Source organism: Erpetoichthys calabaricus, chromosome 1, assembly GCF_900747795.2.
Source record: "Erpetoichthys calabaricus chromosome 1, fErpCal1.3, whole genome shotgun sequence".
Taxonomy (NCBI): Eukaryota; Metazoa; Chordata; class Cladistia; order Polypteriformes; family Polypteridae; genus Erpetoichthys; species Erpetoichthys calabaricus.
In genome coordinates this window covers 336,542,791-336,559,445 of record NC_041394.2, presented here as the reverse complement: position 1 = coordinate 336,559,445, position 16,655 = coordinate 336,542,791, and the positions used below count along the sequence as shown (strand labels likewise).

At 40.2% G+C, this 16,655-nt stretch overlaps 1 protein-coding gene across 1 annotated transcript in view; it reads right to left on the bottom strand.

Annotated features, from left to right (window-relative positions):
* LOC114666479 (oocyte zinc finger protein XlCOF6-like) overlaps positions 1-3,614 on the bottom strand; it is a 34,714-nt gene extending 31,100 nt beyond the window's left edge. Inside the window, exon 1 of the mRNA XM_051928001.1 lies at positions 1,798-3,614. Within this exon, the coding sequence (XP_051783961.1) occupies positions 1,798-3,507 (1,710 nt within the window). The 5' untranslated portion in view covers positions 3,508-3,614. The remainder of the gene's footprint in view (positions 1-1,797) is intronic.
* Positions 3,615-16,655: the final 13,041 nt, after the last annotated feature.

Here is a 16,655-nt window from a genome sequence, read left to right as displayed (position 1 = left end):
GAATCGAAAATATGAAAAATACATCTATTGAAATTAAAACAAATTAACTTAAACTACATTCTGATACTAGAAAAATAAATATAGAGTTAGATAAATGTTGATAAAAGTTAGGTAGGTTTAATAAAATATGCATCTATGATATATCATTAATTAAAAAAGAACAAATTGGTATTAGTGGGCTCCTTTCAAAAAAACGTTAGGGGGGCGCGATTAAAACTGTTATGAAAACTCGGGTCGCAAATACTTAAAGGTTGAGAAACGTTGGTCTAGTTAATCTAACTAGTGCATTATGAAACTTAAGCATAACCTGCATTGACTTGCACTCTACACATAATGATATATAAGCTAACATCCTATTAGCTTTCTTGATCGTTCCTGTACACTCTCTTGACTTACAGTGATGATGACACCACTATGACTATTAGGTTGCTCTCATAAGGGCTAATTTCAAGTTTCAGACCTTCCCTTGTGCTTTTAAATCTTTATTTTAAATATTCTCTTACATTAGCAACATTAGCTTCCAAAATGAGATGCTACGCTCAAGAATGCTTCTTTTTGTAATTTGTATGGGGTTATGGTGATTGTTAGGATGCCATGATGGATTTAGAAATTAATTCTGTGGATCCCTGCATCACTGCTTTGTGACACATCTGGCCTATAACCAACTTCATTTCTCGATAATTTATTCTGTCTCACTGTTCTCAGTGCTGCTCCTCTGGACTGAAATCTCGATAGTGCTTTAGTTTGCTTACTTTCAGGACAGGCATGAACCTCACTCTTGAGTCCTCTTTTTGTAGTTTTCTGTTTCTGTTCTGTGTCCTGAATATTTGCAGTTTTTCTGGCACACAGGTTCTTGTTGTCTCTTTCAGTCTGCAGCACCATTCTTGATTCCTTCAAAACTTCTCCCTTTATTATTCACATCTCTTTGTTTGTGAATCAGTTACTTTTAAATACATTGCATTTCTGAGTGATGAGCATTCTCTGTGCGTGTCCATTCATATTGGATGTTTATTTCTTAATTTGATTTCAAATATGTCTCTTATATGCCACCCAATATGAGCTCCCACCTCTTCTCTTCATCCCAGGCCTTTGCCTGTTCTGTTCTCTTGCCCCCAGAGTCTTGCCTTTTTCCTGTATTACTTCTTCTTTTGCTGCTCTTTGTAAGTATTCTAATTTCTCTGGGTTTATTTGCTTTCTTTCTTTGATTATTCCGATAAGCAATCTTAGGCTTGCATCAGTTATCTTATCTAGTATGGAAATCAATACATCTTTCCAGGATTCAAGTTTTGTGTGCGCCCTCCTGACATATTTCTTAGTCAAAAATTCTGGATTTGTTCCCTAAAAGTAGAAATATGTGATCTCCACATTATCTTCAAGTGACCACTGGACTGTGTCCAGTCCTCTTAATTTCTTGCTGAAACTACATTTTTGTGGTCTGTTCTGTTCCACTGTGGTGGGGCCAGCAACACTGCCTATCTGGACTGACACGACACTGGAGATCTTCTTTTCTATTTCTGAAGACTTGGCACTTTCACAAGCACCATCACCTACCCTAGTGCTGAGGCGGGTACTGGGCACATTTTTTATCCAAGTATGAGTTACTTTTTGGGGTCCTTTTCATACTATAGTGGCAGTTTCACCTTGATGAGATTTGGTATAGATCTTGTACAATAAAGCCCACCATGTGAAGGTACTCATCAAGACTTGAGTAGTTAGAAAGGTAACTTCTTGACTTCTTTCTCCTTCTGCTTCTTTCCTTTTCTAATGTATGCCTCAGGATTTCTCTCTAGTGTGAGCTTTTTTGTGTTTCTGAAGATTGCCTATTCGTGAAAATTGTTTGCCACATTCAGAACAGCTATATGGCTTTTCACCAGTGTGAATTCTTGTGTGCATCTGCAGACTGGTACGTAGAGAGAATTGTTTACCACATTCAGAACAGCAATAAGGTTTCTCTCCAGTGTGAATTCTTCTGTGATTCTGAAGATTGCTCATTTGAGAAAATCCTTTGCCACATTCAGAACAGCAGTATGGCCTTTCTCCAGTGTGAATTCTGTGGTGTTTTTGAAGATTGCCACTGGTGGTGAATCGTTTGCCACATTCAGAACAGCTATATGGCTTCTCTCCAGTGTGAATTCTTAAGTGGTTTCTAAGACCTCTTCTGTCAGAAAGCCGTTTTCCACATTCAGAGCAGCAGTAGGGCTTGTTTCCAGTGTGAATTATTGAATGGCTCTGCAGACCTCTCCTGTCAGTGAATTCTTTTCCACATTCAGAACAACTATATGGCTTCTTTTCCAAATGAAGTATTGTGTGTTTTCGAAGACTGCTGCTGGTAGAGAACAGCTTGCCACATTCAGAGCAACAATATGGCTTCTCTCCAGTGTGAAATCTCATGTGTATCTGAAGGCTGCCACCTTGTGAGAATCTTTTACCACATTCCATACAGCAATACGGCTTCTCTCCAGTGTGAATTCTTCTGTGCTTTTGAAGATTGCTGCTGGTGAAGAACTGTTTGTCACATTCAAAACAGCAATATGGCTTCTCTCCCGTATGAATTCTTGTGTGTTTCTGAAGACTTCTCCTGTCAGAAAATCGTTTATCACATTCAGAACAGGAATATGGCTTCTCTCCAGTATGAATTCTTGAATGTACACCAAGGCTACTCTTGTCGGGGAACTGTTTACCACATTCAGAACAGGAAAAAGGCTTTTCTCCAGTGTGAATTCTTGTATGCTTCTGAAGACTGCTCCTGTCAGGGAATCGTTTCTCACATTCAGAACACCCAAAAGGTTTCTCTCCAGTGTGAGTTCTAGTATGTCTCTCTAAAGTGGTCTTAAGAGCAAATTGTTTGCCACAATCAAGGCAGGAATAAGGCTTCTCTCCAGTATGAATTCTTCTGTGAGTCTGCAGAATACTACCAACAGAGAATTCTTTGCCACAGTCAGGACAACGATATGGCTTCTCTCCAGTATGAATTCTTGTGTGTTTCTGAAGAGAGACACTGTCAGAGAATCGTTTGCCACATTCAGAACAAGAATATGGCTTCTCTCCAGTGTGAGTTCTAGTGTGTCTCTGTAAGTGGCTTCTAACTGAGAATTGTTTCCCACATTCGGAACAGCAATAAGGCTTTTCTCCAGTATGAATTTTTTTGTGTTTGTAAAAGCTGCCCCTCACAGTGAACTGTCTACCACATTCAGAACAGCAATATTGCTTATTTGTCATATGAATTTGCATATGCTTCTGAAGATGCCACTCAGTGGAAAACTGTTTCCCACATTTAGAACAACAATACCACTTCTGTCTTGTGCGAGTCCACTGATCCTTCTGTTTAGACTTATCTTTAAAACTATTTTTCTGCTCTTGACAGGCAAGCAAAGTAGCTGAATTTGCACTGCGTACCTGAAGGTGAGTGTTGATTGTGTCTGTGTTTGTTAGTTTTATACCAGGCAGTGAACTATTCAGCAAAGAATCCGGTATCACACTCTCCGATCCATCTGGTGATTTCTTCATACTCTCATACTGTGTTGCTTGCTGTGTTTTAGGCTGAAGAGAGGTCTGAGATGAGGAGAAGCTGCCACTCTCTTGGATATCTGCAGAAATACAAATTGTGCATTAAAGAATTATCTAGCATGAGTTTATGAACTATTTTACATTAAAACATCACCACCACTATTTCAAGCACTTTCTCTTCACTGGTGACAGATTCACTTTTGCTTTGTTCAACACATTGGTTTGATCACAGTTTTACATGGAAAAGTATTGCAAAAGAAAAGCTTAATGTGTAACACGTAGTGTCAATATAGAAGATTAGTGAACGGAAAGTAAAAAATCCATCCATCCATTCATTATCCAACCCGCTGAATCTGAACACAGGGTCACGGGGGTCTGCTAGAGCCAATCCCAGCCAAAACAGGGCACAAGGCAGGAACCAATCCCAGGCAGGGTGCCAACCCACCGCAGGACACACACAAACACACCCACACACCAAGCACACACTAGGGACAATTTAGAATTGCCAATCCACCTAACCTGCATGTCTTTGGACTGTGGGAGGAAACCGGAGCGCCCGGAGGAAACCAACGCAGACACGGGGAGAACATGCAAACTCCACACAGGGAGGACCCAGGAATCGAACCCAGGTCTCCTAACTGCGAGGCAGCAGCGCTACCACTGCACCACCACACCACCCAAAGTAAAAAATAACTAACTAAATAAAATAAAATAACAAGTGTGTTCTTGAATTTGTTCAGGACCACCCAAAAAAGACATCAATCGATTGCAACGCGTGCAGAATGCAGCTGCCAGAATCTTAACTAGGAAAAGAAAATCTGAGGAGATCTCTCCAGTTCTGATGTCACTATACTGGTTACCTGTGTCATTTAGAATTGACTTTAACTCAAAGTCAAAGTGAACTTTATTGTCATCTCAACCATATACAAGTATACAGCTTGACGAAATTGCGAAGCTCAGGGTCCACAGTGTAACAACATGAAGTGCAAATAAAAAATTTAAATAAAATTAAATTAAAAATAGAATTAAAATTAAAGTTTAAATTTAAAATTAAAATTAAAACACAAACAAGACAAGACATTGTGCAAAGACAATATTGATGCAATGTATGGTATTATGCAATCTAGATACATAAATATAGTCAATAAATATGTAATATAATAAATAAATAATAGGTATAGATAATACAGAAATGATCAGTGTATGATAATAGTTAAAAGTTAAATGATAATGTGTAAACAACGACAGATCAGAATATTTCAAAGAAAGAAAGTGCAGTGTGCAAAATACTCGTCTTTGCAGGACAGTGGCTCACATGTATAAAAGTTCTGGTATTAGAGGTGGTTGAGGCCGTGTGGAACATCCCAGGGGGCAGCCAGGTGTTAAGGAGTCTGACAGCTTGGGGGTAAAAACTCACCTGCAGCCTGGCATATCTGGCTCTGATGCTGCAGTATCTTCTCTTGGATGGCAGAAGTGTGAAAGTCTGTGTGAGGGGTGTAAGGGGTCCTGCACAATGCTGCAGGCCTTGCGGACACTGCGTTTGTAAAATATGTCCTACAGTGAAGGGAGAGGCACCCCAATAATGTTCTCTGTTGTTTTCACTATCCTTTTCAGGCGCTTGCGGTCGAACATGTTGCAGTTGCCATACCAGACAGTGATGCAGCAGGTCAGAACGCTCTCAATGATGCCTCTGTAGAACATGGTGAGGATGGGAGGGGGAAGACTTGCTCGCTTCAGTCACCTCAGGAAGTGTAGTCTGTGCTGGGCTTTCTTGATTAGTGATGAGGTGTTATGTGTCCACGTAAGTTCCTCAATTACAGTTAGGTCCATAAATATTTGGACAGAGACTACTTTTTTCTAATTTTGGTTCTGTACATTACCACAATGAATTTTAAATGAAACAACTCAGATGCAGTTGAAGTGCAGACTTTCAGCTTTAATTCAGTGGGGTGAACAAAACGATTGCATAAAAATGTACGGCAACTAAAGCATTTTTTAACACAATCCCTTCATTTCAGGGGCTCAAAAGTAATTGGACAATTGACTCAAAGGCTATTTAATGGGCAGGTGTGGGCAAGTCCGTCGTTATGTCATTATCAATTAAGCAGATAAAAGGCCTGGAGTTGATTTGAGGTGTGGTGCTTGCATGTGGAAGATTTTGCTGTGAACAGACAACATGCGGTCAAAGGAGCTCTCCATGCAGGTGAAAGAAGCCATCCTTAAGCTGCGAAAACAGAAAAAACCCATCTGAGAAATTGCTACAATATTACGAGTGGCAAAATCTACAGTTTGGTACATCCTGAGAAAGAAAACAAGCACTGGTGAACTCAGCAACGCAAAAAGACCTGGACGTCCATGGAAGACAACAGTGGTGGATAATCGCAGAATCATTTCTATGGTGAAGAGAAACCTTCACAACAGCCAACCAAGTGAACAACACTCTCCAGGGGGTAGGCGTATCGATATCCAAGTCTACCATAAAGAGAAGACTGCATGAAAGTAAATACAGAGGGTGCACTGCAAGGTGCAAGCCACTCATAAGCCTCAAGAATAGAAAGGCTAGATTGGACTTTGCTAAAGAACATCTAAAAAAGCCAGCACAGTTCTGGAATAACATTCTTTGGACAGATGAAACCAAGATCAACCTCTACCAGAATGATGGCAAGAAAAAGTATGGAGAAGGCATGGAACAGCTCATTATCCAAAGCATACCACACAATCTGTAAAACACAGTGGAGGCAGTGTGATGGCTTGGGCGTGCATGGCTGCCAGTGGCACTGGGACACTAGTGTTTATTGATGATGTGACACAGGACAGAAGCAGCCGAATGAATTCTGAGGTGTTCAGAGACATACTGTCTGCTCAAATCCAGCTAAATGCAGTCAAATTGATTGAGCGGCGTTTCATGATACAGATGGACAATGACCCAAAACATACAGCCAAAGCAACCAGGAGTTTATTAAAGCAAAGAAGTGGAAAATTCTTGAATAGCCAAGTCAGTCACCTGATCTTAACCCAATTGAGCATGCATTTCACTTGTTGAAGACTAAACTTCAGACAGAAAGGCCCACAAACAAACAGCAACTGAAAGCTGCTGCAGTAAAGGCCTGGCACAGCATTAAAAAGGAGGAAACCCAACATCTGGTGATGTCCATGAGTTCAAGACTTCAGGCTGTCATTGCCAGCAAAGGGTTTTCAACCAAGTATTAGAAATGAACATTTTATGTTCAGTTATTTAATTTGTCCAATTACTTTTGAGCCCCTGAAATGAAGGGATTGTGTTCAAAAAATGCTTTAGTTGCCTGACATTTTTATGCAATCGTTTTATTCACCCCACTGAATTAAAGCTGAAAGTCTGCACTTCAACTGCATCTGAGTTGTTTCATTTAAAATTCATTGCGGTAATGTACAGAAGCAACATTAGAAAAAAGTTGTCTCTGTCCAAATATTTATGGACCTAACTGTATGTGCACACCAAGAAACTTGATACTCCTAACAGTCTCCACATCTAAACCGTTGATGCTGAGTGGGATGTGGGCAGGATGTGATTTTCTGAAGTCCACGATTATCTCTTTTGTCTTGTCAACATTGAGAGATAGATTGTTGTCTTCACACCATGCGGACAGCCGTTCCACTTCATCTCTGTATGCTGTTTCATCATCCCTGCTTATCAATAAAATACTGCTTATGATTTACAAACCCTTAAATAATCTCGCTCCATCCTATATCTCGGAATACCTGTCGCCTTACACTCCAAATCGTAACCTTAGATCTTCAAATGAGGGTCTGCTTATAATTCCAAGAGGTAAACTTAACAGAAGTGGTGAGGCGGCCTTCTGCTGTTATGCACCTAAAATCTGGAATAGCTTACCAATAGAAACTTGCCAGGCTAATACAGTGGAGCACTTTAAAAAACTGCTAAAAACTCATTATTTTAACATGGCTTTCTCATAGCTTCATTTCAACATATCTCTGATTTTCTGTATATGCATTGAATTATCATTTTTATCATAGCTTTGAAATCCGTACTAACCCCTACTTTCTCTGCTGTTCTTTTTGTGGTTTTCTGTGGTGATGATGATCTGCACCACCACCACCTGATCAAATGTCCTTACATTGATGAATTAAAGGCCAGAGGTCCACATGACCAGCATCATCAGATTCTTCCATGTGAGCTCTGAATACAATGAGGACTGATTGAGATCATTGAAGTTAGGTAGAATGCCTAGTGAGGGAGCTTGGTGGTCTTGTGGCCTCGGAAACCCCTGCAGATTTTGTTTGTGTTTTTTTTTCTCCAGCTCTCTTGAATGTTTGTTTTTTGTTGTTTTTTCTGTCCTCCATTCCATCAGAACTTACTTTATTCTTTGTTAATTAGTATTGCTTAGTCTTATTTTTACATTTTTTTTATTCTTTCTTCATCTTGTAAGCACTTTGAGCTACAGCATTTGTATGAAAACTTGCTATAGAAATAAATGTTGTTGTTGTTGTTGAACCAACTACAAGCAGAACCAAAAACTAACATTTGATAATTGTGATTTATGAGCTCTAATTATGTTAGCATACTCGCAGCTGAAGTTAGGACATTTCTCTCTGGAAGACTTAAGTAATTTTGGCGGGCAGATGTCCTGTTCACAGACAGACAACAAGTGACATATGTTTGAGCCTTAGAAGAGTACACTCCATGTATAGACTATTTAAACAGCTCAGTTGGTAATTACCCATACCTGGTCATTTTCACAAGTAGCTCACTGAACATACAAAATGTGTGGGTATGTTTGGCTTGTCAGGGAACATCTAGAAGTCATCTTTAGGAAGAATGCCTCCTGTACTCCAGTGAAATGGAATGGAACAGCCACCAGTGACCCCCCATTAAAGAACTGAGCAATGATGGTATTGTCCCAGTAGCTTCTCTTTGGCATGGATTTGTACATATAAGTGATTATGCTACAATGGATTGTGGTGGATGCCCTGAGTATCGAAGATCCGGGGTGGGGAGAGAGCATTTTCAAGATGGTTTCTCCTCTGGACCAGCAGAGGGCAGCCCCCTTGGCTTAGAGTGGGGCCACAGGTTATGAGCATGGAAGCTCAACCCTGCTGTGGCCCGTGACCAGCACTTCCACCACACCGGCGTGTCCTGCCAGAAGAAGCTCATTGGGCACCTGGAGTCCTTCCAGGTGCCCTATAAAAGGAGCCAGTCACCACCACTCAATGAGCAGAGTTGGGAGGAAGTGGACGAAGATCTTGAGGAGGAGTGGCAGCAAAAGGGACTGTGTTGTGCTCGGTGAGTATTGTGTGCTGGACTACGTACATAAACAGTGTGCTGTGTGGCAAAATCATGTCCTGCCTGTCTGTGTCAGGGATATGGTGGCTGTACGCATCCGGGGTTTCACAGTATATTGAGCCAGATAGCTGCATTTTAAAGCAAGTTTAATACATACGTACATACATACATACATATACATACTGTATATATATATATTATATATATATATATATATATATATATATATACACACATACACTAGGGTGCTTTGCCCCCTGTTCACTTCACTTGCCCCCCTGCACCACACACCATTGTGAAAAGGGGAGCTGAACACACCCCAAGGAGACGCGGTCACTCCTCTGAAACCCCCTCTTAAATGGTGATACAATGGGAAACACACACAGTTTGTTTTTTTTTTTTTACCTCCTCTTTGCTCGATCAGCTGCTGCTGCTTCTTCTTCTTCTTCTTCACGTGATCTGCATCTCGCACAGCACTTCAAATGTTTAAAAGTCTGTACAGCAGCAGTCCTTTTGTCTCACTGCCTTGTCTCTTTTGTTCCCCAGATATCCTCAAACACTATTCGATCTCTTTTCGCTGTTCCGTTATTTCACAGAGTAATATTTTCCATTTGTTTGTGCTAATGCAACCTTTACTATCATTTTTCTGAGACTTTCGAATTTTCCTACTTCCATTATCTGTAACCTGCTCTGCATGTGTATCACACAAATGTTTTTGAATCCTTTATGATGAGTATAAATATGAGTATTACACAAGTGTATATATATATATGGGCGGCACGGTGGCGCAGTGGGTAGTGCTGCTGCCTCGCAGTTGGGAGACCTGGGGACCTGGGTTCGCTTCCCGGGTCCTCCCTGCGTGGAGATTGCATGTTCTCCCCGTGTCTGCGTGGGTTTCCTCCGGGCGCTCCGGTTTCCTCCCACAGTCCAAAGACATGCAGGTTAGGTGGATTGGCGATTCTAAAATTGGCCCTAGTGTGTGCTTGGTGTGTGGGTGTGTTTGTGTGTGTCCTGCGGTGGGTTGGCACCCTGCCCAGGATTGGTTCCCTGCCTTGTGCCCTGTGTTGGCTGGGATTGGCTCCAGCAGACCCCCGTGACCCTGTGTTTGGATTCAGTGGGTTGGACAATGGATGGATGGATATATATATATACATATATATATATATACACTGCGGTGGGTTGGCACCCTGCCCAGGATTGGTTCCTACCTTTTGCCCTGTGTTGGCTAGGATTGGCTCCAGCAGACCCCCGTGACCCTGTGTTCAGATTCAGTGAATTGGAATGGATATATATTATATATATATATATATATATATATATATATATATATGTACATGTATATACTGTAATAGACGGCTGGCAGCTCAACCCGGCCAGGATGCCTATAGAATGGAAGGATGGGGGAAGGCAACCGCTTTGGGACAATACTTCCCTCAAGACGTTAGATGGAAGCTTCCCTGCAGTGTAGCGGTGTCCTGGATTCCCGCAGGGCACCATGAGACATGTAGTTTTATACCACAGCCCTGCTGGGCACTGTGGGTGCCACCTGGGGACACTGCAAGAAGAACCTGGGGAGTCAGGTTTTCCCCATAGCCTGGAAGTACAAAGTCACAATGATGGTAACCCCGAAGTACTTCCGGGGCTGATTAAAGAACTGGGATTCTCCATCTGAACCAGAAGTGCTGGCAAGTCACGTGGGAAGAAGAACAGAAGCACTTCCAGGTCAAGAACCATATAAAGGATGGGTGAAGACCCAGCAAGGGAGCCGGAGTCGGGAGGTAGCAGACAACACTTGCTGGGAGGAGTGGAGGAGATAGAGAGAGAATTGTGTGTGTTATTATTATTGTATTTACTTGCCTGTGAATGGTGGCTGTGGTGCTTAGAGGCACTATTTATAAAGGAAGAAAAAGAATTAAAATAGTTCATAGTACGTTTTACGGAAGCGTATTAGGGCCACGGTGAAAAAATACGGACACAGTGAAGAAAAAAAAATAAACGTCGAGATTAAAGTCGACATGTTGACTTTATTCTCGACATTTCCACTTTATTCTCGCCATTTATGTCGAGATTAAAGTCGACATTTCCACTTTAATCTCGTAGTTTATTTTGTCATTAAAGTAGAATGTCGTAAATTAAACTTCATCTTAAAATAAATATTTAATTTACTAGATTTTCTCAAACGCCATCATAAGTTATGTAGCACATTAAATGCTTTGTGTTGTGTTCCCCGATCCAGTTATTAATCACTATGCGCTTCTTAAACTGACTTCCTCTTGCATTGAGGAGGCGCAGGCAGTGATCGCCGCACAGAATCCATTCACTTCATGATATTCCTGCTCTCTGAACATTTACAATGCTAAGATAAATACTTGATATCATTTTCATGATGAAATGCATTAAAGCAGATATTAAACATGCACTCTGGTGTACGTTCAGTGTAGAAAAGTTTATGGCAGGTGTGACGAGGCTCCAAAAAACTGGAATGTATGAATGGGTATTGCACAGGTTTAACTGAAATATTGTGTAAATGTTGGGTTTGTGATCTAGTAGTCAGAGACACGAACACAGAATTCAATGGATGTTCTTCTGAGCGGATTTTCATTATTGTATGCATGCTGCCTGTCTGACGTACCAACCCCCCCAGTTCCTATCCTTCCTTTTTCATTCTCCACATAACCAATCACCACACGATAAACGTCTTTGTGAAATTAAAACTAGTTATAAACTTAGACCACGGAGTGTTCAGAACTTTAAAAAATCTTTGTTATACATTTTAAATATGCCATCCATTCAGGGTTACACCCATCCCAGCAAGCATCGTGTGCCAGGCAGGAACAAATCCTGAACGGGACGCCAGCTCATTACATGGGATTAATAAAGTATCTATCTATCTATCTATCTATCTATCTATCTATCTATCTATCTATCTATCTATCTATCTATCTATCTATCTATCTATCTATCTATCTATCTATCTATCTATCTATCTATCTATCTATCTATCTATCTATCTATCTATCTATCTATCTATCTATCTATCTATCTATCTATCTATCTGTCTGTCTGTCTGTCTGTCTGTCTGTCTATCTATCTATCTATCTATCTATCTATCTATCTATCTACATGGTGAATACGAGCACACACACACACTAGCAGGGTCAATATAGCAGAACAAAACCCCACTGCCTACATGACTTTGAAAGAAAACTGAAGCACCCTGAGTAAACCTGGCAGGAAAACATGCAAACTCAAGGCAGGGTACACCCGGAACCTCCTTGCTGCCAGGCAGCAGTGCAACCTCTACGCCACCGTGCCCCCACATGATTAGTACATGCTTTAATGCATTTCATCATGAAAATGATATCAGGTATTTATCTTAGCATTGTAAATGTTCAGGGAGCAGGGATATCGTAAAATGAATGTATTCTGTGTGGTGATCGCTGCTTGTGCCTCCTCTTTGTGCAGAGGAAATCAGTTTAAGAAGCACGTAGTGATTAATATGGCTCGGGGAATGCTTAACACAAAGCATTTCATGCGCTACATAATTTATGAAGGGGTTTGGGAAGATCTACTCAATTAAATATTCATTTTAAGATGAAGTTTAGTGTACAATGTTCTACTTTAATGACAAACTACAATAATAAAGTTAACATGTCGACTTTAATCTCGACGTTTAGTTTTTTTTTTTTTTCTTCACTGTGTCCGTATTTTGTTTTTCACCGAGGCCCTAATACACTTCCTTACATATATGCCCTGCAACTAAGCTACCCCTTAAAACTTAAAATCACCTTTGAGTTTTTCCAAAAGGGCTTGATAGAGATGGAGGATGCAAACAAAACGTTAATCTCCAAGATTCACCATCTCTCTCGTGTGACAAAAGTCTGACCATGGATATTTTAATGGCTCCACTTTCAGGCCTGATCTCCAGCATTGCCAAATTACTTCCAAAGCAATTTAATGAAAGACATTTCTAGAATTTTTCTTTTCATTGAGTATTAATTGATTGGTGTTCTGTTAAAAATGGAATACAATGTTTGCAAATTGGGATTGTTGAGAGTAGGACTGTTGAGCATCACCTTAAGTTCACCCTTTCCCTACGCCTTCTTCTTTTCTCTTATTATTCTTTGTGTGTGTCTTTATGCGTGTCTCCCTCATCTTTTGAATTTGTGTGGCAACTTTACCAATTTCCAATCTTCTTTTTCCATCCATCCATCCATTATCTAACCCACCATATCCTAACTGCAGGGTCACGGGGGTCTGCTGGAGCCAATCCAAGCCAACACAGGGCACAAGGCAGGAAACAAACCCCGGGCAAGGTGCCAGCCCACAGCTGGGCACACACGCCCACACACACAGCAAGCACACACTAGGGACAATTTAGGATCGCCAGTGCACCTAACCTGCATGTCTTTGGACTGTGGGAGGAAACCGGAGCGCCTGGATGAAACCCACACAGACACGGGGAGAACATGCAAACTCCACGCAGAAAGGACCCAGGAAGTGAACCCAGGTCTCCTTACTGCGAGGCAGCAGCACTACCACTGTGCCACCATGCCACCCTGCAATCTTCTTTTTCTTATCACAAAATTAATAATGAAAAACAAAAGTGCACTATTTGAAGTGTGCATTATTGAGAAGATTAAAATACAAGTACAGTATGACACATTCTAGTCTCACCAGTCAGCTTTTTCTGCCCTCTTTGTCTCTGTCTGTCTCTCTGACTTCCTGACTTTTTGCCTTTTGATTGTTATGATTTTTTTTTCATCCTCCTTCTCTTTCACTCTAATATTCAAATCTGAGCAGAAGATTTTTTTTTCTTTCAAATGCCACCCAGTTAAAGCCTGCAGTATTTTTTTTTTCTAGTAGAGCAGACCAACCACGCTGAAAAAAAAATCATTTTTTGGTCTAGCTTATTTTACTCATATAAATGAGTTTATTTGACATTTAAATGTTAAAATTTTGAATTTGCTTATATTTAATAGTTTACCCAACACATAACAAGGACTTTCAACTTTACATTACTTATTACATTGCCTCTACTAAGTTTTTTGTTTAAATCCAATTATACGTAGTCGAGCAGGCTTTTACTTTTGCGCATGCACACTGGGCAGTTTCTCATTCGTGCACAGTGACCATCATACGTGTATGCTCACTGAAGAGCTTCTGATTTGTGCACATTAATCACCTGATTTATATTCATAGAACTGGCGGGTCTTTATTAACAGAAGCCACTTTTCTTTACATTTCTTGGAATTGGTAAGATATTAATTATTTACATTTCATATCGGTTTTTTATGTGCGCAGTTTTGTTAAGACGTTAATAACTTACATTCCATATAAGCTACGATAATGTGAACAGCTTGTTAAGATGTTTATGTACTTCGGCTTAATCGCAGGCATATAAGTAAGTACTTTTGTTGTTAACGTGTCCACAACTCTGAGTTATAGCGTGAAAGTGTGTGATTACAGTATTTACTACAAGTAACTTTTATCCATCCATCCATTTTCCAACCCGCTGAATCCGAACACAGGGTCACGGGGGTCTGCTGGAGCCAATCCCAGCTAACACAGGGCACAAGGCAGGGAACCAATCCTGGGCAGGGTGCCAACCCACCGCAGCCAAGTAACTTTTATTCTCCTCGTAATCAAAATCTGTTGAATGTCCTTTTTTTCCTCCGTTCCAAACGCCATTTTTCGAGCGCTTGTTTCGCGATAATCAAAGTTTGCACAATTTGCAACTGGATTTATAAATTACATATAGCAATTAATTGTCTGAAGACACAGAGATGTGCAGTTGCTCGTGTAAATTTAAAAAATCTTTAACGAAGATTTTACATTCGGCGTACTTTTTAAATTACTTGTGTATACAGGATCGCATGTTTCAATATAAAGGTAATTCCTGGGTAAAAAAAAGTTTCAGAACAGGTAACTTATGATGCTACAAAAACGTCATTGCAAGGGAGAAAATGGGGAAACTTAAAGAAGGCATATCGTTTCTGCGTTAGTTGTCCAATTGATATTTGACGTGATATATTTTTCTGATTCATGGCACATATAAAAATGGTTATTTATAAGAGGTATTCATTATTTTCTATCAGAATCTTTCATATATTCTCTTAGTATACTATTTCGTATGGATTGCAGGTGGCAGCCTGTATTAACAGATACTTTGTATACTATCTTATAAAGGAGATATATCTCTGAGTTATGTAATTATGTCATTATGGTAAAGATGAATTATTTGGAAATCACAAGTAAAATTAATTTTGTCATTTGTTTACTATTTTTACACAAACACATTATACATTCATGCAAAACGTTTTTTGTGTTTAAATTTATGACAGGTAATCACCAGTAAATGTATATTTATAGCTGCACTTGATACAACTCCATGTCTAAAATTACATATTAACTTTTAATAATTAATGCTGCACTATTTGTAATTCTTGTAGGTGTGAAATGAGGTGGTATTGTAATTGCTGCACATCTGATTAAGCACTACCGACTTTCTTCACAGTAATTTTGTACATGGTCAGATTTGTGCATTAGCAGAAGCAAAGCAATGTTTTTGTCTGTGTGTTGAAGACAATTAAATGCTCTCAAAAGTAGATTTTGCCTAATTTTTTCCAAATGCTATTAGATTTAATATTTTTAACTTTTCTTAGAAAATGAGAAGGTAAAGGTATTTGAAAGGTAAATAACAATGAGAATGTCAAGTAGATGCTACTCATAAACGTACTTGTGGAAATGATGGCGCTGAATTATTTATACAAAAGTAAGCTGCGTCCTGAACACTTACAGCCTACAAGGAATAATTCCGTTTACGGAAATGTACTTAAGAGTGTTGGGAGATTTTTTAACCCTTTTGAGACCCTCCCCACATCGGGGCGACAAGCCAAAACGCAACTGACGCGTCTGTCGAGGGCTGCTTGTCCGTCACCAAGGCAACCGCAGCGTCACAGCGTCACCAAGGCAATGGCAAACTCACTGCCTCCTCGCGCAACGCGTCTGTCGCCCGACAGGTGATGTGAGGGACATTATAACTTGGCCCTGCCCGCTTTCCATGTCTGTCTGTAAGTAGAGTGGTCGCTCCCGCTGAAATAAATAACCGTGCTGTTCCAGTTTTGAGTCGAATAAAGATGGTGTACCCGAACTCCTTAGACTCAGCCTCGTCTTTTGGGTGCAAGGCAGTGCGGTGGCATAGCTCGAGTTCTTGCCGGTCTGGGCGGAGCGGTGCTTCAATTTGCCGCCCTCCAGCATATCTGAATATGTTAACCTATTTAAATAGAAAATTAAAATGACGTATTGAAAAAAAATAAGATACATTTTGCATAGATGTTTTCATATAGAAACAGCAATCGTTTTTCACATATAATTATTTATAAGCATGAACTAGACAAGAATATAGTATAGACGCACTGATAAGCCGTGTTCTGATTATTAGTTTAATATAATTACACTGTGAAAACCAGAGCCAGTGTAGTATACAAGTGATAGGTGGGGATGTTTTCTGCGCAGAGCAAGAACTCATTCGGATTGATAACGAAACGAAATTATAAATGGTAAATTAGTTGTTTATCTTCCTAGAAATTATTATCGGTGTAATGTTTGTTTACTTTTCTTATTGCCTCATAAATTTAAACTGCTGTGTCTCATGCCGTCACAGAAGGACAGTCTGAAAATTATTTTTGAACCAATCAGAGAATTTTACTTTTTTCATTCATGAGTGATATTTTTCCGAACCCTGCTGCTTATATACAAATTGTACTGAGCCTTTTGGCCAATAATGTGCTACACTCAAAAATGTGCCGCCCGGGGCGGACTGCCCCCTCCGCTACGCCACTGAGGCAGTGACTCACGCGTCACA